The 23,161-nt window shown below is 46.7% G+C and overlaps 1 protein-coding gene across 1 annotated transcript in view; it reads left to right on the forward strand.

Moving 5' to 3' along the window:
• The window catches only part of LOC118356381 (dynein heavy chain 9, axonemal-like), a 148,573-nt gene that overhangs the window by 111,486 nt on the left and 13,926 nt on the right, over window positions 1–23,161 (forward strand). The window contains exons 27-29 of the mRNA XM_035724677.1: window positions 7,335–7,491; window positions 13,622–13,726; window positions 22,874–23,031. Of these exons, the coding sequence (XP_035580570.1) occupies window positions 7,335–7,491; window positions 13,622–13,726; window positions 22,874–23,031 (420 nt within the window). The remainder of the gene's footprint in view (window positions 1–7,334; window positions 7,492–13,621; window positions 13,727–22,873; window positions 23,032–23,161) is intronic.

Genomic DNA, 23,161 nt, shown 5'->3' on the forward strand with positions numbered 1-23,161 from the left:
CCAGGCACCCCACTAACCTACTTTCTGTCTCTATAAATTTGGCTTATTCCAGACATTTCTTAGAAATGGAGCCATACAACTTGTGGTCCCTTGTGTCTAGCTCCTTTCATTTTACACCCAATTTTGGGGCTTTGTCCGTGAGAGAGCATGTGCCCATAATCTGTTCCTTTTTATTTCTGAATAATATCCCATTTTATAGATAGGACACATTTTGTCTATCCAGGCACCCATTGATAGACACTTAGGTTATTTCCAGTTTCGGGCTATTATAAATCATGCTGCTGTGAACAAGTCTTTGTGTTGATGTAAGTTTTTATTTCTCTTGGGCACATACCCAGGAGGGGAATTTCTGGGTGGTACCAGTTTTATGTTTAACTTTTTGGGAAACCGCCACGCTATTTTCCAAAGTGGCTGATTCATTTCACGCCCCCACTAATAATGGAGTCTGAGGTTTTCATTTCTCCACAGCCTCGACAACTTTGTTATTGTCTGTCTTGTTTATTATAACCATTGAGTGGGTGTGAAGTAATATCTCATCTGAGTTTTAATTGACATTTCCCTAATAATCATGTTGAGCATCTTTTTTACGTGCTCATTAGCCATTTGCACATCTTCTTTGGCCTAATCCTGTCCAAATCTTTTGCCCACTGTTTGATTGAGATCTTTGTCCTCTCGCTGAGTTGTAAGAATTCCTTATATCTTCTGGTTACATTGCACACATGTTTGTAAGTATTGTAACCCGGTCTCCTGCTTACCTCTTTTCTTTCTTGACGGTATCTTTTGAAGTACAGAAGTTTTTAATTTTGATGAGGTCCAATCTGTCCGTCTTTTATGTACCATGCTTTAGGTGTTGTGGCTAAGAAATCTTTGCTTAATTTCATCATATCTTCCTTTACCCCTCTTTTCACTCGCATATAGGAGAACATTGATTTTTATAAATGTATCTCTTATTCTGCCTATCTACTGCCCTCTTTTAAAAACTCTAAGAATTTTAGTCCTGATTCTCTTTAGTTTTCTGAGTCGCTTCTAGAATGTCCAGTCATATTTGAGACATACACACAATATGAAGCATAGTTATACCTACTCAGGTTTCATAACTAGGTGTGCTGTTATTTTTTTAAGATTTATTTATTTTAGGGGGGCGGGGCCGAGGGAGAGAGAATCCTCAAGCAGACTTCCCACAGAGTTACAGCCCTACGCAGGGCTCAGTCTCATGACCCATGAGGTCATGACTTGAGCTGCAATCAAGAGTTGGATGCTTAACCAACTGAAACACCCAGGCGACCCAGTGTGCTGTTATTTTGCTAAAGAGATCACATGTCAGCCGTTTCTCTCAGTTCTTTCTGTCATGTTTTGAGAGCGACATTTACCAACTAGTGTGGGCAAAGAGAAAGATGAGCACTAGGTGAGGAAGGATCTCATAACCAGATGGCATAAGGAACAGATCTTAGAATCAGGGGCATTTATGCTAAGGACAGCGTTCAAAATTTAAATATTACAGTGCTATAAGAGGGACAAATTTGTTTTAGGCTGATGTTGAGGACAGCCTTCTTCTGTCGGTGTTATTTCTCATTTTGAGCCTGGGACCTCTTAAAAGCCCTGGATCATTTTTCTGTGAGTTACCATCTAACCACCTCTCCCCTCCATCCCATTCTGTATATGTGCAAGCTCTTGGAAGAGTAATTTACATTTATCCTTCCTAAATTTCATGTTGTTGGGTCAACCCCATCATTTTTAATTGTTGAGATTATTTAGAATTTCAGTCTATCTTGTATATAATCAATTATTTCTTCATTCAAGTTATCGATAGAGGTAACGAACATCAGGGACCTGAGTCCTGCTGATGTTACTAGAGGCCCCCCACCAGGGAAATATTGTTGGCATCCATGTTCATTCCACAGTTATGATTACTGGACCATGTGGTAGGTAGAATTCCAAGAATGTGATCCCCAGTGACCTTTTTCCTTGTACGAGGTCCTCCCCTTTGAGTACGGGTGAAAACTGTAAATATCATGGTATCATTCCCATGATAACGTTTTGCTTTATGGCAAGAGGGAAATTATTCAGGTGGATCCAGGGTAATCCTATGAGACCTTGAAAGCAGAGCTTTCTCCTGGCTGAGGACAGAAGGGGAGATCGGAGAGATTTGAAGCATGAGAAAAATTTGGCAAGCGATTGTTGATTTTGAAGGCAGTGGGAGCCATATGCAAAGATGGGAGAATGGCCTCTAGGAGCCAAGCCATGCCCTGGCCAAGAGCAACCAAACAGGACCTCAGTCCTGCAACTGATAGAAACTTAATTCTGCCAAGAACTCAAGTGAGCTAGGAGGCAGATTCTTACCCATAGTGTCCAGATAAGAGTCCGGCCAACTAATAACGTTGATTTTGGTCTTGTGAAACCCTCTGTGGAGGAGCCACCTGGACTTCTGACCTAAAAGCGGGAGGTAATACAGGAGTGTTATTTTAAGCCACTTAGTTTACGGTGATTTCTTATACAGCAGTAGAAGATGAATACAAACCAACTGTGATTTCACCAGCTCTAAGATTAGTCAGACCAGATTTCTGGGATAGCAACAGGCTATTTATAGCTGAAATCAAGATGCATTGGCTTTGATGTTTTCTTTAAGCTGCCAATTGAATAACTGTATCAAAAAAGAAAAGCTACATTGCATGTGTTTGTCACCTTCAAAAATGATACTTTACACTTGGATTGACCTTCTCTTTTCAAGGCCCCTTCCTATCTCTCATCTTATCCTCACAAAAGCTTGCGGGGGGGAGATAAGAATAAGACCTGTAGGAGTCATTTGCCCAAAGAGAACAAGACTGACTTCTGCTTGATAGTAGGAAAGCCTCTCAAACAGTTATGACTGGCCCACTGTGGAAGGGGCCGCCTTCTAGAATAATAAACCCTGCCCCACTGGAGGAAAAGGCTTTGTGGTCCTCTTGGGAGGATTTGATGGGAGAGAGGCTGGCTTGGTGAAGAGGCCAGAACCCCTGCGGTCTGTGCCGACACAAAAGGGTCTGTGTGCCCAGGAACAGCCAGACGAAATCGATCCATTAGCTACACTGAGGCCAGTTGGCCAGGCAAGAGTGCCTCCTACAGGAGTCCTTGACACCTTGCCAATCCCACAGTTGCTATTGGTTTAAAGCCGCAAACATAGTGAACTCCTTGGTGCAAAGCAAAACCCACGTGATGGATTCCAGGGACACCTTTTGTAAGGCACCAAGGGTGGCGATCCTGGCTGAGTTGCGCAAACACTTTGGAGCAGAGGTGACCTCTGACCTCTGTCTGACCCCAGAGTCCTTGCCTTAGACCACGATAGTGTGATCCAGCCTCCTCTGTGGGAAACAGGCACAGACTGAAGTGGATGGCTTGATGGGTACAGAGATGGACAAGCCAACAAGACCGCAGATGGAATTTTTAGAGCAGGAGCCCGTGTCCCTGAGGCCTAGGACAGCGTGGCGGCCAGTGGCCCAACCATAATGGCAATCCTCATGCAGAAGAGGGAAACGCCGTTCCTTTGTGTTTTTCTTATGGCCCAAGCTAACAGCCCACTGCTCCTGCCTTCATTATTTAGAACACCTTAGCCCACTTCCCCTTCTTGAACCTTAGGCTTCCCGTCTGTAAAATAAGGCTGTTGGATTAGCTGAGCTCAGAAATCCTTTCTAGCTCTAGAGTTCTGCTATTTTGGGAAGAAAAATGTTTTTTGTGTTTTGGGGATTTTTGGGACTCCCCCTCCTGCCCCCAAGTGCTTCTTCTGGAGATAATCAGAAACTCATAGAAGCTCAAAAAGAGATTGACACCCAGTTCCAAGGATTTCTTTCCAGAGATTCTAGAGTTTTCTGGGCTAATTCTATTTCTGTGAAACCTTGCGCTTCTGGACTCCCGGATTCCTTGAGAGCCTTGCACCTGCAGAGAGAAGAGGTCTGGGAGTGCCCTCCAGCCAGCAGAGGAAGACAGAGAAGGGGTGGGGGGGGGGGAGTCGGGAGGAGAGCTGGCAGGAGGCCAGGATTCTGCCAGTCCTCCTGCCTTTCCTTCTGGGAGGTACAGGGCTGCAGCCCGCCCTGGAGAGTCCTGGAAGAAGCCTGAGGCTGGGAGGTGTGGAAGGCACTGGGGCCAGTCTGGAGCCAGAACCCAGCCCACAAGGGCAGCTATGGTTAAAGCTGTGCACCGCCTCCATGATGATCTAGCTAGGAATGTTAGAGGAGAGAAGCATTTCCAAACGGTAACAGTGCCTGAGCTTTTGCCCTTCGCCCTGACTCACCCTGCTTTGTGGTCCATTCCACAGGTCAGCAACTTGAACATGAGCTTAATCCACAGGGGAAAGTGAGGCTCCAGGGGGAGACCAGCACCTAAATGCTGCCATGGCAACTCCGTACACCTGTCCTCTCCTCCTGGGAAACCTACCTTCCTGGGCTTCATATACAAAGGCAAAACTACATACAGGAATTTTGCACTCAATTAAAGGAGAATTCAGGGACTCCTTGCAAGTCTTTTCAAAGCCAGTTTGGTTCTAGTGGAGACACAATCACCATCTGGCATGAAGGGTATTAGTCTGGGGTGTGAGGTGAACTCTAGACATCAGATTCAGAAACAGAATTCATTTCAGAGACCCCCTTGGATGGCCCCTCCTGGTCCAGGCTGCAGGTGGAGAGCCTGTGTTTTAATTTGCTAGGTATTAAAAAAGGCCAATGGCACATTTTTAGTGGCTTTCTTGAGGTATAGTTTACATGCTTTACAGTTCACCCATCACAAGTGTGCAATTCAGGGACGCCTGGCTGGCTCCGTCGGTGAGGTGTGCAACCCTTGATCTCGGGATTGTAAGTTTGAGCCCCACATTGGGTGTAGAGATAACTTAAAAGAAGTGTATGATTCAGTGACTTTTAGTAATTTGTAGAGTTGTACAACCATTACCACCATCCAGTTTCAAACTTGGCCATCACCCTTTTTGTGATCGATCCCATGTCCTCTACCCAGGCGGCCCCAGATCCACCATCTGTCTCTGTTTTCCAGACATTGCATCAGTGAAATGATACACTATGCAATATTTTGATTCCGACCTCTTTGACTTAGCATAATGCTTCTAGGGTTCCCTCTTCTTGTAACACCTATCCATAAGTACTTCATTCCTTTATATTGTTAAATAGTATTCCACTGCATGGATACATCTCATAATTTTTTATCCATTCACAATTGGTGGACATTTGGAATATTTCCAGTTTCTTGGCATTACGAATATTGCTGCTAGGAACATTCCTAGCAGTCTTTGTCTGTACGTAAACGCTCAGTTTCCTTGGGTAAAGTCTTTGTCTGTACATAAATGCTCAGTTTCCTTGGGTAAAGTCTTTGTCTGTACATAAACGCTCAGTTTCCTTGGATAAAGTCTTTGTCTGTACATAAATGCTCAGTTTCCTTGGGTAAAGTCCTAGAAGGGGAATTAGTGAATCACATGGTAAGCTTTACGTTTTTGTTTTGTTTTGTTTTTGTTTTTTAAGATTATTTATTTGAGAGAGAGAGAGTGTGAGCTGGGGTAAGGGCGGAGGGGGAAAATCCCAAGTGGACTCCCTGCTGCCTAGGGAGCCTGACTCGGGGCTCAGCTGCATGACCCTGAGATCAGGACCTGAGCAGAAATCAAAGAGTCAGACACCCAACCAATTGAGCCACCCAGGTGCCCCAGTAAGCTTTACTTTTTAAGAAACTTCCAAACTGTCTTCCAAAGTAGCTGTACTATTTTTCCATCCCCACCAGCTGTGTAGAGGTTCTTAGTTTTTTCACATCCTTGCCAACACTTGTTCTAGTCTGTCTTTTTTACTATAGTCATCGTCACGGGTATATCATGGTATCTCATTGTGGATTAGATTCACATTTCCCTAATGACCAGTGGTTTTCAACATCTTTTAATGTGTTTATTACCCAAAGGTAATTATTACCCTTTTTAAAAGGTACCAGAAACAAGGGGGTCCTGGATGGCGCAGTTGATTGAGCATCTGACTCTTGGTTTTGGCTCAGGTCTTAATCTCGGGGTCGTGGGATTGAGCCCTGCGTCGGGCTCCACGCTCAGCGAGGCGTCTGCTTGAGTTTCTCTCCCCCTCTGTCCCCTCCTCCCCCTCCCTAAAAACATAAATAAACCTAAAAAATAGCAAGTACTAGAAAGAAGCTTAAAGCTGGTTTTATTTTATTGTCATTAGGAAAGATAGTCACAGGAGGGTTAAACAGATGGAGTGATCGATCCTTTCACTCATGAATTTGTTTCATAAATAATTATTAAGGGCCTAATGTGGCTAGAACTGTGCTAGTTTCTGGAGATGAAACAATGAATAAGACATGGCCCCGTTTTCACGTGTCTTATGAAGATCTGTATGAACAGTGTGTGTGGTATGTATCATTGGAAGCTGGAGTGGAACACACTGGAGGAGGAGCTCAGCCAAGGGGCATCTGCTCACTCCCCCCAGTGTCAAGGGGTCCGGGAATACTCCTAAGTGGGGGAAATAATGTCACATATGAGACCCAAGATGTGAGTAGCCACCGGCTAGGCTACAGACTGCCGTGTTGAAGAAGGACATGACTCAGGCAGACCAGAAGGGCTAGGGCTGGATGGGGGAAAGAGGGACGAATGCAGTCCTCGTGTGTCTGGGTCTCCTCATCCATTTAAGCTGCTGTAATAAAATACCACAGACTGGGTAGCTTATAAACAATGGAAATTTATTTCTCACAGTTCTGGAAGTTGGGGAGTCCAAGATCAAGGCACCAGCATGGTCAGGTTCTTGTATGAGCTGCTGTCTTCTCGCTGTGCGCTCGCATGGTGGAAGGGCCAACGGGTGCCTTCGGAGCCTCCTTTGTAAGGGCACTAATCCCATTCATGAGGCTCCACCTTCATGAGCTAATCATCTCCCAAAGGCCCTACCTCCCAATACCATAGTCTCTGGGGGTTAGGATTTCAACATACGAACTGGGAGCTGGAGCACACAGACATTCAGAATGTAGCATGGACATGTGAGAATAGCTCTCCATGAAGGCACTTTAGGGCGTTGGGGCTGGAGGGTTGGGAGAGATGGGCAGCGAACAGGGGCAAGATCAGAAAGAGCCTGGCTGTGAGCCGGTGATGCCCTTGAGGGAGGGAAAACCAGGATCAGATGACCCTTCGGAGAGTTCTCCCCACAGCACCATGGGGTACAGATGGGAGTGGGGGCTCTGGATTTCCTTTACAGAGAAGCTGTCAGGTCTCCTGTGGCCTGGAACCCGAGCTCTATCTCCCTAGGACCCAGCAGGGCCAGAGCCATTGGTCAGGCCGCCTGGGGCCCTGGCAATGACCTACGTGCTCCTGTGTTTGACAGATGTTACATCACCCTCACCCAGTCGCTGCACCTGACCATGAGTGGAGCCCCAGCAGGACCTGCAGGCACTGGCAAGACAGAGACCACCAAGGACCTGGGCCGAGCACTGGGCATCATGGTGTATGTGTTCAACTGCTCAGAGCAGATGGACTACAAGGTACGCCTCAACTGGAGCAGGGCAGGGGTGGGGACTAGGAACTGGGTGGCAGCCTACATGGGTCCAGATTCATTCATGCCAACCTGGCCCAGTTCAGAGGTCCAGACACGGAGGTGTCTGCTGGCTCCATCCCAGGAGACCTGAGGATCTCTGATCCCTGGAGCTTGTTAACCTCCCTGTGAGCTGATGAGCTTCATTTTGAGATCTTTTGTCACCTGTATAAAGGAGAGGCTGAGCATCTATCCAAAGGCTTACATATACTGTTTGACCTAGAACCACGGAAAGGCTCACAAGTGGCTCCCATGAAATCCTCACATAAAAGTCAAATTTGTGCTTCTCTGGAAAAGTGGGCACTTTCCCAGTATTTCAACAAGGGCAAAATATTTTACAAGGGCAGGTGTGACTTCTGAAGGCAGACTAGATTAAATTCCACTCCTAACAAGTGATGCCCACGAAGGTCAAGTGCAAGGCCAATGTTCTTCATTCAGGTGCTCATCATTTTTAGTTTTTAAATGTATTCCAGGTTCTGCGACATAGAGAAAAGCCAAGAGAAACAAGAGGCCCATAGGTCACTTCTTAGTTAGCAATATTCTGCTAGATGTCATATAGATTTTTTTTAAGTGTAATGAAATTGTCTCACTTTCTCGTTATTTTAATTTTGTTTTATTGTATTATTTTGGTAAACTGTCTTAAGTTCCTTTTGAAACAGGATGGCGTGTAAATAAATTTAGAGTGGGGGAAAAAACCATAGCATTAAGTAGATTAAATATTTACATGTATAAATCATGATACATGGGGTACAAAATAAATTTAATTTTAAAATAATCTTAGAGACTGTGAGCTAACATATAGAACTCTAAATGAGATTCATCTGCTGTAAGTTTAAAATTTCTCTTGTATGGAAAATTTTGCTGTGCAAAGAGTTGCAGAAACCTAAAGCACCATGTTTGCTCATAGCAAGCAAACAAAATGAGGATTCAGATGCCAAACAGCTGTCCTCCTCATATTCTACACAGTCTAAATTTTATCATGGTTGCTTTTATTGATGAGCACATTAAAGTACTATTTCTCTAAGAAAAAAAAATAGGGCACCTGGGTGGCTCAGTCAGTTAAACATCTGACTCTTGATTTCAGCTCAGGTAGTGATCTCAGGGTCATGGGATCAAGCCATGAGTTGGGCTCCATGGTGGGTGTGGAGACTACTTAAGATTCTCTCTCTCCCTCTTCCTCTGCCCCCCCCCATGTGAGCATGTGTGCGCACATGTGTGCTCTCTCTAAAAAAATTTTTTAAGTAGTATTTCTCTTTAAATCAGGCTAAAAGAGGGATATGTTTTTTTCCTATAAACTCAACCTTTAAGGATTAGGTTTCTAGATTTTCCCATAGTTGAGCAAAAGGCAGCATTGCTGAATAAGTATATTCTCCCCAGAGGGACATTCCAGAGGACACACTCATTTAGATGTAGAAGACCTGGTGTATTGACTGAAGAAAATCAGCAGGATTTCTTCAAATTTATGCTTGGCATGCCAAACAGGAATAAATGAGTTGGCCCCATGGTGAGGAGGCCAATTCTTTCAAAACTTACTACTGAACCCTGATACTCCACTAATTCCTCTGAGGGTACAGGATGAGAAGAGGGGTCTATCTGTAGTTTGTCTGGACTGTGCAAAGCTTTGGTCAAGTCTATGAAGACACAGATCAGAGCAAGAATTATAGGGATGACTATAGGAAAATACACCAAAAGGATGGTGGTCTCTTCCAAGGCACCAAATATCCTATGTAAACAACATCCTCACTGAGCTGTTTGCAAACCTCCTCTTCCCTTTGTTGTCCAGCTGTTTAGAATTATTTTCATCACAAAACACTCTCTAGCAATCAAGTTAATTTATTTAGTATCACCATTGCTCAGCATGTGTGTGCATCATGAAAGGATGGATGAATGGGTGGGTAGGTGGGGGGATGGATGGATGGATGGATGTATGATACAGATAAATACACATAGGTTGATGGATAGATGACAGAGAGATGAGAGAGATGATAGGTTGATAGATAAATGATGGATGGATACAGAGACAGACAAAGTATAACCCAGTCTATCTGGATAGACAAGAGAGATAGATGAAATGATTAGGGGAGATACCAAATAGCATGTAGAATGTGTGTTCTGCAGATTCTAATCCCTGGAATACTTCAGAGATGGGAGGAGCACAGAGTACGCTTGTCATGAACATCCTGGAGGATGTGAGACCCAAGGCTGTGTAAGGTTTGGGTGAGTGCCAAACAGGGTGTGTGCCGTTTTAACACTGCCTAACCCATTAAAACGTCAGCTTCAAAGACATGACAAAGTTCCTGTGCATCATCATCCTTTCCCTGCTCCTCACTCTGACTTCTCCCTTAAGCTATCCTCACGGGGATTGGCTGGGATGAGGAAAGGACAGAGTGAGGGTCAGGAAGAGCTGTCCCACGCTTCACCAGGCATCATTCTGATGAGTCATTCACAACACTCCCAACAACTTGTTTCTGTATCCCCAGGGAACAAGCTAGCAATAAATATGGAGCAGTGGCCAAGTGCATGAGAGCAGACTAGCGGACAGATTATAGGAGATAGGGGTTCCACAAGGAGGGGAGGGACACAAAGCCATGGAGAGAACATGCCCCAGAAGCGGTGGCCATTCACGAAGATCCTGTGGGCTTCAGGACTCAAGTGGGAGCATGACGAAAATGGGTGGCATCTGAGGAAGACTCCTTGGGTAGCCAGACGAATGGAGGCAGGAAGGGACTGGAAGGAGGGCAAATTTTCGCCAAGAACGTCGCAGTTATTCAAACTGGAGAGGGTGAACCACCAGACACTGGGGTAGTATAAATGGAAAAGAAAACATGAGAGACTTTAACAAACGGAATGATACCGGGTGAATGTGGGGAGGGCTGTGTGGTGAAACTGGGGGAGGGTAAAGAGGAGAGATGGGCTGTAGTCAGGGACCCTCACAGTGCCTTCTGCCTCTGTGATCCCACAAGAGGCATCAGGTATTGGGGTGGACACAGAACAATGTGGAGACTTGGGAAAAAGGCAAAGTTATGGCTCCCCTCTGTTAATTCTGGTTGGAAAACCCGTAAGCCTAGTCAGTTCCTCTGGAAACCATTGCAGTTTTGGTGCTAAGGTGTTCTTTATGTCACAGAAACAGTACTGTCCCCCTTGACCTCAATTCAGAGATGCTATAGCTGCAGTAGCAAATGGTTTTGAACCTGAAAGACCTGGGATTCTTTTGGACCTCTCTGCAGCATTAACGTTATAGAACATGCCTTCCTTCCTGAGAAACCCTACTCTCTTGGTCTCTGAAACATTATATTCCGCAATAACTCTCTGATCCTGCCATCTGGGTCTCCTTCTCGGATCCTCTTTTATAACTTCGCATTTTATCTGGGTCCTGATGACTCCAGAATCTACCTTCCAGCCTCACCCAAGAACTAAGTCTTCCCAACTAGAAGGAAGGGCATTTGGATACCCTCATGTTTGGTTAACACTCTCTTCTCAGACATTTCCTGCTGACCCCCCCATCCTCCCCCTGCCCAGTTTCCCCATGCCATGCATGCTAAGGTTCTCATTTCCCCTGTGGCCCAGGGTGGCAATCTTAGACATCCTGATTTTTTACGTCTTTCTTTCCATAGTTGCAATTAGTCCTAGTGTTGATTCGTCCTTCAGCCGGTCTTTCAAAGCTCCCAGACCATTGGCCCTATTCTTACTGCCCTCATCCTAGCCCAGAAATTTGGTGTCTTGTGCTAGGTGACACCACAGTCAAGCTAACAGTACCTTCATACTATTGTGGTGGCATGAAAAAATATGGTGGTGTGGGGTCCCAGGCTGTGCTCAGGCCCTTGGGGTAAAGTGTGGGGGTGACCAGTATCCACCTATGGAAACTTTACCCTTTTCTTTTTTTGTCTTCTCTATTGGATTTCCACTTGATGAAAGGGGTCCACAGCTTCAAAATCTTTCAGAACCACTGTTCATCTGCAAAAGCATGGACTTTTGATTCCCAAACTGCCACATAAGTAATTGTGAAATTTGATAGGTTGTTAAATATAGTAATATATAGAATGTATATTACTGTATATATGCATGTCAGGTGTTATATATACAGACATACATACTCATGAATACATTAATAGTAATATCCACCTATAGGACACAACAGCTGGGATTTATGTCACCTGCTCCGTAGAGAGACCATCTATGGCTACTCAGTCCAAAATAACCACATCATTGTAGGACTCCCTTGAGACTTGTCATTATCTGACCTTTTCTTCTTTTTGTGTCATTGTCTGTTTTCTCCCCTAGAATGTATGCCCCATGAAGATTGTGGCTTTGTCTCCCTGTTCACAGCTGATTCCTCATGACCTAGGACAGTCCCTGACCCATATAGTACATGCTCAGAAAGCATTTTTGCATGAATAGAGGAATCCATTAATTCAGGGAGCTTAATGAAAGGTGGGGATTATCGTTCCGTCCTTTTCACACGCTTGCTTATGGGATGTTAGATCGGATCTCCTAAAATGTTGCTTTAATCTTGCTTTCCTCTGCTCCAAACCTCCACGGACCTCCACGGTCCCTTCAAATAATTCAAGGCTTTTCATAAGCATGACCTCCTTTTGTGAGTCAACTTTTCAGCCCAAATGACACCTTTATTTTTCCCTGGACATACTGTGATTTTGCTCATCCTGTGCCCATAATATTTACTGCTCCCAGAAAGCCCTTACCCGTTTCCCTATCCCCTTGCATTCTGCCTACACACATACTAATCAGCCAGCATTCCCACGGTGTGTTCTGAAGAGAGCATACAGTTCTGTGAGATACCAGCACCCCAGATCTTCTGACTTCCCTTCCTCCGTTCTGTCCACTACATGAATGTTCGCCAGCGCGCATCCTGAGAAAACCAGGAGCCCCATGAGGAAAGCAAAAAATCCTGGCCCTAAAACACTGACTGAATTTCATGGGCAGGACTCTTTAGTCCTTCCCTTAAAATTCTAATATATGTCATAAATTAGCAAAAGAGCGTTCTAGAATGTGGTGTTTCCTAAACTCGATTGACGCACACACCTTTTCTTCAAGGAGCATCTCCTGGATTTGACATCCCATGAAATAAACTTTGGGAAATGCTGTCCTAACACTGTCTGAAATTCAGCTCTTTGGCAACACTGATCACTAGCAGCGCTTCGATTCACTCCTCTCTGAACGCCATGACAGCTGTGTCTTTTACTGTGTCCATTGGAACCACTGCTCCTGTGGCAATTTACATGTGTTGTCTGTATGCCTTCTCTCCACAGCCTAACTAGAAGCTCTTAGAGGGACTAAGCCCTTCTGTGTCCAGAGCATGAGCTGTGCACAGAGCTGATGGTCAGCAAACACTCATTACAGAAGCAAATGGGGCTTTTTTACTTTCCCAGCGCTTTAGCGGTGTCACCCTGCCAATGGCCTTGAGAGTGTCCCCCCATAACCTCCCCCTTTGTATTGACTCCATGGTTTACTGATTCACACCGAATGCCCAGACGGTTTTTATTTTTAGGACAGATATGCCATCTCCCCTTTGAAATTCTTTTCTTGCTCTCATTTGAAAATCTTTACCTGTCATTCACTTTCAATGGATCTTATCATTTTCTCCATCCATCTCCAGCTTCCTAGCACTCTGGGAGGGCTGGGTGTTTGGGCCCGGCTCTAAAGATACAGACATAAACTTGTTTATCAGCACATGCCAAAGGCTGAGTGGAAGGCTTGATTGATTGATTGATTGATTGATTGTATGTATAGTCTAAAAAAAACCCAAAAAAACAAAAAACAAAATTTTATTCATTTCCTGGGATTTTGAAAGCTACAGAATCAACAGTAATGCAAGCCCAATGACATTTTAAAGGGATTTTGGTCCAAGTGTCTTAAAAAGGTTCTGTTTGACCCCGTGACTTACGTTGGCACCCATGGCCATCAAAAATGTAATTGCCCTTGAAATTTTAATAGGAGTTTTTTGAACCAGCGGTCTTTAGGGGACTGGAAGTATCTCTCACAAACAGGATGGGAACTGACTTAGATGCGTGATGATGAGCCCGGCACTGAGAGTAATTTAATCTTTGTACGTTTCATTGCAGTCTTGCGGCAACATCTACAAAGGCCTTGCTCAGACCGGTGCCTGGGGCTGTTTTGATGAGTTTAACCGAATCTCAGTAGAGGTCTTGTCAGTGGTGGCCGTGCAGGTATGGGGGCCGGAATTTGGTGGGAGCCTCGTGGTCTTCTTGCCAAGCACTGTGGAAGGCTATATATCCTCTTGCTGTCAACCTCTGCTCATCCTCTTCTGTGTCCCCTTCCCCACTTGGACTCCATGCCCCTCCCTCTGCCTTCTAAAATTGGCCCCGGTGCAGGATATGGGCATTCTGTGGGTCCCCACCAAGGTGAATCCATTTACTGGCCATGGGACTCCATTTCCTCCTCTGTGACAGGTCCCACCTGCTTCCTGGGGGCAAGGAGAGAATCATACCGGATGGGAGCGCCCAGCTCCTCGGAAAGGCCATGGACTTTGGAAATGTCTTCCTTGTTGTAACTGAATCTGGGAAAGTTGCTCTACCTCCCTTGGTCCAATTCACCTCATTGTATATAAAGCGAGGCTCACAGGGTGAATGTTGCTGAAGGAAGGAAGTCATGTTTGGGTCACGTCTCCGTGACCACTTGTCTCTCAACTCATCCAGAAAGCATCTCCTCCATGAACCACCTACAGCACAATGAGTGCTATGCTCAGTACTAGGGGGAAGGGTCCCTGGTTGTATAGGACATGATCCCTAACTTCAGCGTTAGTTCTTGAGATGGGCACGAGCACTCTTCAGTGCTCTAGAAGTGATTTGATTCCTGACTCAAAGGATGGGACAACACTGCTGTGATGTGCCTTCTTCAGGGGCAGCAGGAAGCCTCTGGAATTTTCTGAAGGGGAAATGGCCCTCTGCTTGGCAGTGGTTTTAAGGAGGGGCTGAGCAGAAGGAAAATCAGTAGCTGCAGTGAAGTCACTGGTCTCTCGGGAGGGTCCGGATTGGAGCCGCAGCCTCAGCGGGAGCCCCCCAGCCTTCCCTCAAGGCCCCCCAGTCACCCCAGCAAAGCACAGCCTTTGCTAGCGCCTGTTCTGTCCTCCTTCCTATAAACTGGGTGCCCCTCTTTCCCACTGGGACCTTGTGGTTTCAGGCTCCCCAGTGCTACCAGCTCAACAAGGCAGTATAAGGGTGTGGGAGTGAAGGAAGCCATGTGGTGATGGCTCTTGGGATACTGGCATGACTGGCCTCCCAGTTTGTGCCTGGGTTCCATACGGCCCAACCATATGATGTTCCTCCTACCCTTTGTCTTTATTTTCAGAGCAACATGTATACAGGACAAAAAAAGAAAAACAAAGCTAGGAAGGACTCTGGTCCTTCTAGGCCTTGGTTTAATTCCTTCAGGCCCAAACAAAGGGTCAAGGCAGAAGCTTAGCTTGACTGACATGTTTCTGGGGGCAAGGGCAGTGGAAGAGGAGGTGGGGGTTGCTGCAGACAGAGGGTGGTCCGTGGTGGGGAAGCTGGCAGAAGCAGCATCCTCCCCCTCCCGCTGGCCTCTGCGTCCTGATAGGAACCCCCCCCCCCCAGCATGCTGTCCCCATGCCACATGTTGTCCCCGTCCACACAGGCTGGAACAGGAGCAGAGCTCACACCATCCGCTGATTCCATGGCTCACCTTCATGTCCAACCGGGAGCCATAAGTGGTCAGGGGATTCTGTGGGGTCCCTGCCCTTTACCCTCCCCCCCAAGGTAGTCAGTCTTTCCATCTCTTGCACTGGCCAGCCAGTTGGTGCTGCCATTCAGGGATTCTTGTGAATCCGGACTGTCTCTTGGTGAAGCTCTTGCAAGTTGCAAAACTGTGCAGCTCTTCTCTCGTTCACAGTGGTGATGTGTGGTTTTCCCTTTCCTTCAGATTGATTCGGTAGGAGTCAGTGGCAGCAGTAAGTCAAATAGCTGGCCAGAACACTCTCTTAGACTGAAAACCCTCAACTAGCTTGGTTCATGGGTGCCGACTCTCTGCGTGTCATTGCGGCTGAAATCAGCTGTGATGGGAGTATTTTTCCAATGGAAACTGGCAAATCCTTTAAATCAGGGGCATTTTGTTTTCCTAGTGAGCTGAGTCTTAAACATTTACCAGCATGCCTCTGCCTTGTCAGAATATATGTCAGTGTTGCCAGATTTTTTAAATTTTAAAGAGAAGCTGAAAGTCCAGATTTTTATTAAAAAAAATAAATCTCCGGGTTTCTGAAAGTTGGCAACTCATTCAATTAAAAAAAGAAAAAAACACCCGAGTTAGACCAAAACACATGGTGCTAGTTGCATTCACCTCTGTGTGTGGCCACTTCAGAACTTAGAAGAACGAGGATTAATGCCCCCTTTAAGCTTTGTGTGAATTTGGGGATAGAGGATGTGGAGTAACACGAATAAAGTAGAGCTTTCTCAGAGCATGAATTCTGGGCCTATGATGGTTCTGAGAGTCGGGAGAGAAGCTTAAGCTCTTCATGGCCATGAATGTCTGGATTGATAACCATAATTATACAGTGTACCTGGGATTTTTCTCCTTCCTTCACTGCAGACGCCTGGCAGCTCATGGATCACCCATCTTTTTTACTCCCTTGCCCATCATCCTCTGTTAGTTCTACCGACTGTAACGTCCACCTCTTTCATCTCTGCTGGTAGCAGTTTCTGCATCCCCTCTTCTGGCTGCTGGCCCCAGATCGCAGAGGGCCTTTCTTGTCCTCACCAGCCAGGTTGTGCTACTATGACTGTCCTCCCTCATATCCAGGACCACTTAGCCTGAATAGTTACCCCCCATGGTGCCCCAGTGCAATGGGGTTGCCAAAGGGCCATCTCATGGTGTCCCTCCAAGGAGCCCTGGGGAAGAGCCAGTGGGAAGCAGTGAGAGCCAGACGAGGGTCAGTGTAGACCTCATCTTGGGCTCCAGAGATTGTGGGAGCAATCCCACATGCAATTGGGATCTTAAACAGGTTCTTGTAGGGTGGGCTAAACCAGGCAAGGAGGTGGGGAAGTGCTTATGTGTATAGGTCACGTCTGAAACCACACAGCCAGTGTTCAGCTCTGGTCCTGCCACCTTCAAGCTGGGTGACTTTGAGCAAGTCCACATCTCAAGTCCCACATTTGTAAAGAGAGTTAATAATAGTACCTACTAGATGCAGTTATAATAATTATTAAATGAGTTAATATGTGTAAAGCACTTAAAGCCCTACAGATAGTAGGCATGTGATAAATATTATTCTCTGTGATACTGCTGATGGTGGTAATGGTGTTGATGATGGTGATGACCATGATGATGGTGATGGTGGTGATATTAATAGTGATGATGGTCATGATGATGGTTGTGATGATGGTGATGACCATGATGATGGTGGTGGTGATGGTGATGGCCATGATAACGGTGGTGGTGATGATGGTGTTGATGATGGTGATGGTCATGATGATGATGGTGGTGACGGTGTTGATGGTGATGGACATGATGATGGTGATGGTGGTGATATTAGTAGTGATGATGGTCATGATGATGGTTGTGATGATGGTGATAACCATGGTGGTGGTGGTGGTGGTGGTGATCATGGTGATGATGGTCGTGGTAGTTATGATGATGATAGTGTGGAAATAGTGGTGATAAGATGATGGTGATGGTGGTGGCCATGATGATGATGGTGACCATAATGATGGTGGTCATGATGATGATGGTGGTGTGGAAATAGCAGTAATGGTGGTGGTGGTGGTGGTGACAGTGATGACTGATGATGATAATGGTGGTGGTGATTACTATCATTATTACCTGAGCACTGCAGGCCACAGGTTGAAGGGCAGTAGGAGACCGGGAGACATGGGGCACGGAAGGAGGGTCAACACCCTGGTCTCACCAGCCTCTTCAACACCCTTCACTTCTTCTCAGCTGGCCCAACCTCAGATTGTCTTCCCAAATTTCGTGTCCTGAATGATGAGGCAATATTCACCAGCCATTGTCCCTAGCAATTAATAGATAAACACGGTGAATTCACCTTATTTTGAAACTGCCCAACAGGATGTCCTAGTAGGTTCTCCAAGGTCAGTTCCTTTTTGCTTCTGGAATTAAATGAAATAAATTCAACCCAGAATTCCCCAATGCTTTCACACTCCAGTCTCGGAACACACCTGCAGGAGAGACATTCTCAAGAAAGTGGTCTGACAACAGCCTGGGCAGAATCTGAGCCCATCCCGTTTAAAATCCTATACCCGTCCAAGGAGAAAATTGCACTTAATTATTCCCGCAGCAATCCAGGCTGGCATATTGGTTCAGAAGCCACACCAGCTGTGACAGCTCTCTCCCATCCTTCCCTCCCCCCTTCTCTGTCCCCTCCTCTCAGCTCCCTGCCTGCCTGCACTCTCATTCCCAGTAACTTCTCCAAAAGTTCGTGTGTTCCAGTGCTCTTGGAGGTGGGTATTTTCATGTCTCTGTCAGATTGGTCAAGCCGAATTGCATATACAATTGGGAAAAAGTGTGGCAATTGCAAGAGCAATTACTCTGCTATTTTAAAAAAGTATAAAATACTACTTCCTCTTTTCTTCCCCCCGAATTTTGCCAATACCATTGGCTTCAATCAGCTTGCTAGTCCTTGGGTCCAGAGATGCATGTCAACAGGACAGAGTCCACCCCCGTCTCCCTCCAGCCCCTTGTCTCCCTCCATTCTCCCTGGCCAGGCATTTCTGCCATGTCCCTTCCTTCCCCATGGCCAGGTGTGCTGGGGCCAAGGCAGGAAGCAGCGAGAAGCAGCAGATCAACTAGCAAGGCCTTGAGAGGTCACCACAGCAGTGTTCCAAGGACTCAGGGTGATGAACACATGCTAGAGTCTCAGAAACAGGGAGCTTCCCATGTAACACCCTTTATAGAGGAGCTTAAGGTCTAAGGTGAAACCATGGAAATACTTTTTTTTTTTTTTGATGTACAAAGTGGTGAGTGGGTTACACTTCCTGCAAACTCCAATCTGCCTTTGCAGAGAGAAGCATGAAGTGAGCCAGGCAGGATTTTAGTAACACGTGGCATTTGGGGGCAAGGTCTGGACCCCAGAGTGAGCCACTTCCCTAGAATGGAAGGGGCAAGGTAGAGGGGCTCAGATGAAAAAGCTGAGAGGATTCAGGCAGCCCTGAGCTAGCAGGTGACCTCCTTAACCCCTGTCACTTGCAGGAAAGATGGTATAACCGTTAGCCTTCATGAGTGTGTCTGATACAAAGCTCCAGCCTGGCTGGGAGGATGCAGGGGCAGAACCCTCCATGATCCCCACCAGTTTCCAGTCTTGGAAGGGAAAGACCTCATTCTTTTTTTTTTTAATTTATTTTTTTATTATGTTAATCACCGTACATTACATCGTTAGTTTTTGATGTAGTGTTCCATGATTCATTGTTTGCGTATAACACCCAGTGCTCCACGCAGAACGTGCCCTCTTTAATACCCATCACCAGGCTAACCCATCCCCTCACCCCCCCTCCCCTCTAGAACCCTCAGTTTGTTTTTCAGAGTCCATAGTCTCTCATGGTTTGTATCCCCCTCCAATTTCCCCCCCTTCATTCTTCCCTTCCTGCTAGCTTCTTTTTTTTTTTTTTAACATACGCTGTATTATTTGTTTCAGAGGTACAGATCTGTGATTCAACAGTCTTGCACACTTCACAGCGCTCACCATAGCACATACCCTCCCCAATGTCTATCACCCAGCCACCCCCTCCCTCCCACCCCCCACCACCCCAGCAACCCTCAGTTTGTTTCCTGAGATTAAGAACTCCTCATATCAGTGAGGTCATATGATTCATGTCTTTCTCTGATTGACTTATTTCGCTCAGCATAACACCCTCCAGTTCCATCCACATCGTTGCAAATGGCAAGATCTCATTCCTTTTGATGGCTGCATAATATTCTGTTGTATATGTATACCACATCTTCTTTATCCATTCATCTGGAAAGACCTCATTCTTAAGAGATCCCATCAGGCGCCCCACATGGTCAGACATGCACACGAGGCTTGTCCAGGATCCAGGACTGATCACCTGCAATCAGGACCGGCCCACAATAGAGGTCAGACCTATGCATGCCTCTAAAGCAGAAGGCAGAAAGCAAGCTCCACAAGAGAGGGATGATGAAAGGCTGTGGAGGCTGGAAGAGAAAGTGAGCCCATCTGGCTGGGGGCCAGTGGAGGGTCCTGTAATTGGTAGGGGGCAGCTGGGTCCAATGGCAAGGACACTTCACTGGCCAGCAGCATCGGCTTCCCCTGGGAGCTTATTAGAAACGCAGACCCAGACCCACCACAGCCCGGCTGTGACACAATCCACATTCCAAACCATCCCCAGGGATTTGTACACTAAATGTAGACACCTGCTGCTTCTCCTCAGTCTCCTCGCCCCTGGCTGCACAGTAGAAGTGCCCATAGTGATGCACAGATGCAGTCTCCACCTGCAAAGATTCTGATTTCATTGGTCCGGGACAGGACCTAGGCATCACGGGTTATTTTTTGTTTTGTTTTGTTTTGTTTTGTTTTGTTTTGTTTAAAGAACTTTCCATGTGGTTCTCACGTTCAGTAAACTTTGAGAACCAGAGCTGAGAGGGAGACTGGCAAGTGAGGGAAACATCTTGAGGGCTGTGGAGCATGGGTGCATCTCAAGATGCACAGGCTCAGGCCCCGCTGGTCCAGGTTAGCGGGCTGCAGAGACACGTCCTCCCCACAGCAGGCAGGGCAGAAGGAGTGGAGGACACAGGCGCGCCGAGGGGGAGGGACCAGTCTGCAGCTCTGATGGGGTCACTATGCAGCAGTGGGGATGAGCAGAAATACCAGAATTAACTTATATCTTCTTGCCTTCAATTTCCTTATTGGTAAAATGTTCAATTTTGAGGATCATGGTTTTCCCAACTTTTGGCATTTTCGACGTCTTGAGTCTGATAATTCCAGAAATTTCCCCCCCTACTTGGGACAACAGAAATGTCTCCAGCCATGGCTGGAGATGTCCCCTGGGGAGGGCAGGTGCAAAATCACCCCCGGTCGAGAACACTGGTTTCTACGTAGCGCTCTCTCTCTCTCTCTCTCTCTCTCTCTGTGTGTGTGTGTGTGTGTGTGTGTGTGTGTTTAATGAGTGGCAAATGAGCCTTTTCTTACCTTGTGGAAACACATGTCTCTAAATTATGATTATTTTCAGAGCAAAATAAAATCCCCCTGAAAGGTGCATGTTTGATGAGGCACCATACGTGGCTGGCATGGTGTCCTGGTAAAACGCAGTTTGGGGAAGCGGCTAATAAGAGCATGTGCTCTGGGACCAGATTGCCTGGTTGGTAACTCGGGTTGCCCGCGTACCAACTGTTAGAGAGCTGGCAAGTTTCTTTTTTTTTTTTTCTTGTAACTTTTTATTTTTAACAGATAATAGACTTATAGAAGAGTTACAGAAATAGCATTGGGTCCCCACATACCCCTCGCCTTGCCTCCCTAAACTCAGCATCTCGCATAACTGTAGCACTGCTTTTTAACTGCCTTTGGCTCAGCTTCCCTATCTTTAAAATAAGGATCTGCCCATCTCATCCGGCTATTGAAGGGACTTAACGGGATAACTCACACGAAATACTCAGAGAAGCGCCTGGTACATACCAAGTGCTCGGTAAATGTCAGTTATTCTTTTGTTGTTATGCCGTGTGAGTTTAGGGCCTCATTTCAAAGCGATGAGTTTTTAGCAGAGAAATAGACCCCCGTGAGTGAGGAGTGTCCCTGGCCCTTTTGGTATCGGTTTACGCCTACCTGTGTTTGAGACTCCATGAGAGCCCATTCTTTACCACCCACATAAGCAGCGGGGTGATGGGGAGGCAGGAGGTGCTATGCAGGACTGTGCCGGGAGCCCCACATGTGCGGGGAGCTGAAGACCACCTGCCCTACAAGGGTATTGCCACTCTGTATGCAGAAGAGACGTTTCAGTCTCAAACTGATTGCCATGAGCTCAAATGCTTTGGTCTTGAGAGCTTCACTTGGGGAAAGGAGCGGAATCCTAACTGTAGACCTGTCCCACGTTCCAGTGAGTTCTGCCCAGCCTGACACTGGAGAGAGCCTGCCTCCGTGGTAGGTGGTCCAGCGGCTTCATGTCTTTCTCTTTCACTTCCTGCTGTCAGTCTGTTCATCTGTCTCTCTTTCTTTGTCTTTCATAAATGCTCCCGCTCTGGCCATGTCCTTCTCTGTTTAAGTCTGTCCTCTCTCCCCCAGACCTACACATGCACCTGCAGCCCAGTCTCCCCAGAACCCTTGGCTATTCTAAACACCCTGACCATGGCCAATGTGACTGGAGCTCATTCAGAACCTTGCACTGCTCCCCCCACTTTCAGGCTTTGCTTTCAGGAACCCCAAGAAGCTGCAGATAACTCGGAGACATTCTGGGGCCTGGCCGAACAAGTGTGCCCCTCTTGTTTTCCCTCCCGTCGCTGATCATTTTTTGCACACGCTTTTCCAAAGCGCTGTGTGTGAAAACGGTGATTTTGTTTCTGTCTTTCCACCCACTGCTGTGAGGGTGATCTGGAATGATCAGGTCAAGCTTCAGCTTCAGTTCCTACTTTAAGAAAAAGTCTGATCTCTTTAGAAAGGCACTCCTAGCCCTTGGGGATGTGGCTCCAAGCCTTGCTTTGCCATCTGCAGGGCACACGATCCCTAAAGAGGTAAGCTGTGTTCATGCTGTCTGTTCTAGAGACGTAACCTGAGGAGCCAGGCTGAGGACCACGTTAACGATTTCCATGTCAGCGGCTGTTCTTAAGCATTTTCTGTATGCTAAGCTCTTTACAGGCTTGATTTCATTTAATCCTCAGAACAACCCCGGGGGCTAGGTCCTGGTCTTCCCTCCATCATGCAGGGGCCAAGAGCCCAGGCTCCGGAATCCACTTGCCTGGATTCAAGTCCAGAACACGACCACTTACTAGCTGTGCAAGGTCAGGTGAACTACCCCACTGCCTAGTGCTTCTGGGCCATCATAGAGAAAGGGGTTCGAAGGATCTTGGTGGAGAGAAAATGAATTAATACGTAAGAAGCCCTCGGAACAGTGCCTGGTGAGTGGTCAGTAGGGATAGATACCTGTTTGCTGCTCACTCCCAACCCCTTAGCTGCTGTGCTGTCAATACGGATGTGGGTGACCAGATTTCCTTTGCACGGGCAGCATCAGTAGAGGGTCCAGGGTGCAGTCACTGCGCCTGTCCTTCAATGAAAGGGGCCACAGAGCTGGTGTCCGCACCGGGCGTAATCACGCTTCCCAGCCTTAGCTTTCACTCCGCCCCTGGAACACGGTGCAGACCTTTTCCGTCGACTTGTTCACCAGGTCAAAAGCATTCAAGATGCAATCCGAGACAAGAAGCAGCGGTTCAACTTCCTTGGGGAGGAGATTAGCCTGGATCCTTCTGTGGGAATCTTCATCACCATGAACCCGGGCTACGCCGGCCGCACGGAACTTCCAGAGAACCTCAAGTCTCTCTTCAGGTGAGTGTCAGCCCTGCCCCATGCAGGGGCCTGAGAGAGAAACTGCTTCTGATTTTTTCCACTGAAAATGTATGGCATATATATTAGAAGAAATTTGGAACACATAAAAAAGTAGAGTTTATAAAACCAC

This window comes from Zalophus californianus, chromosome 16, assembly GCF_009762305.2.
Source record: "Zalophus californianus isolate mZalCal1 chromosome 16, mZalCal1.pri.v2, whole genome shotgun sequence".
Classification (NCBI taxonomy): domain Eukaryota; kingdom Metazoa; phylum Chordata; class Mammalia; order Carnivora; family Otariidae; genus Zalophus; species Zalophus californianus.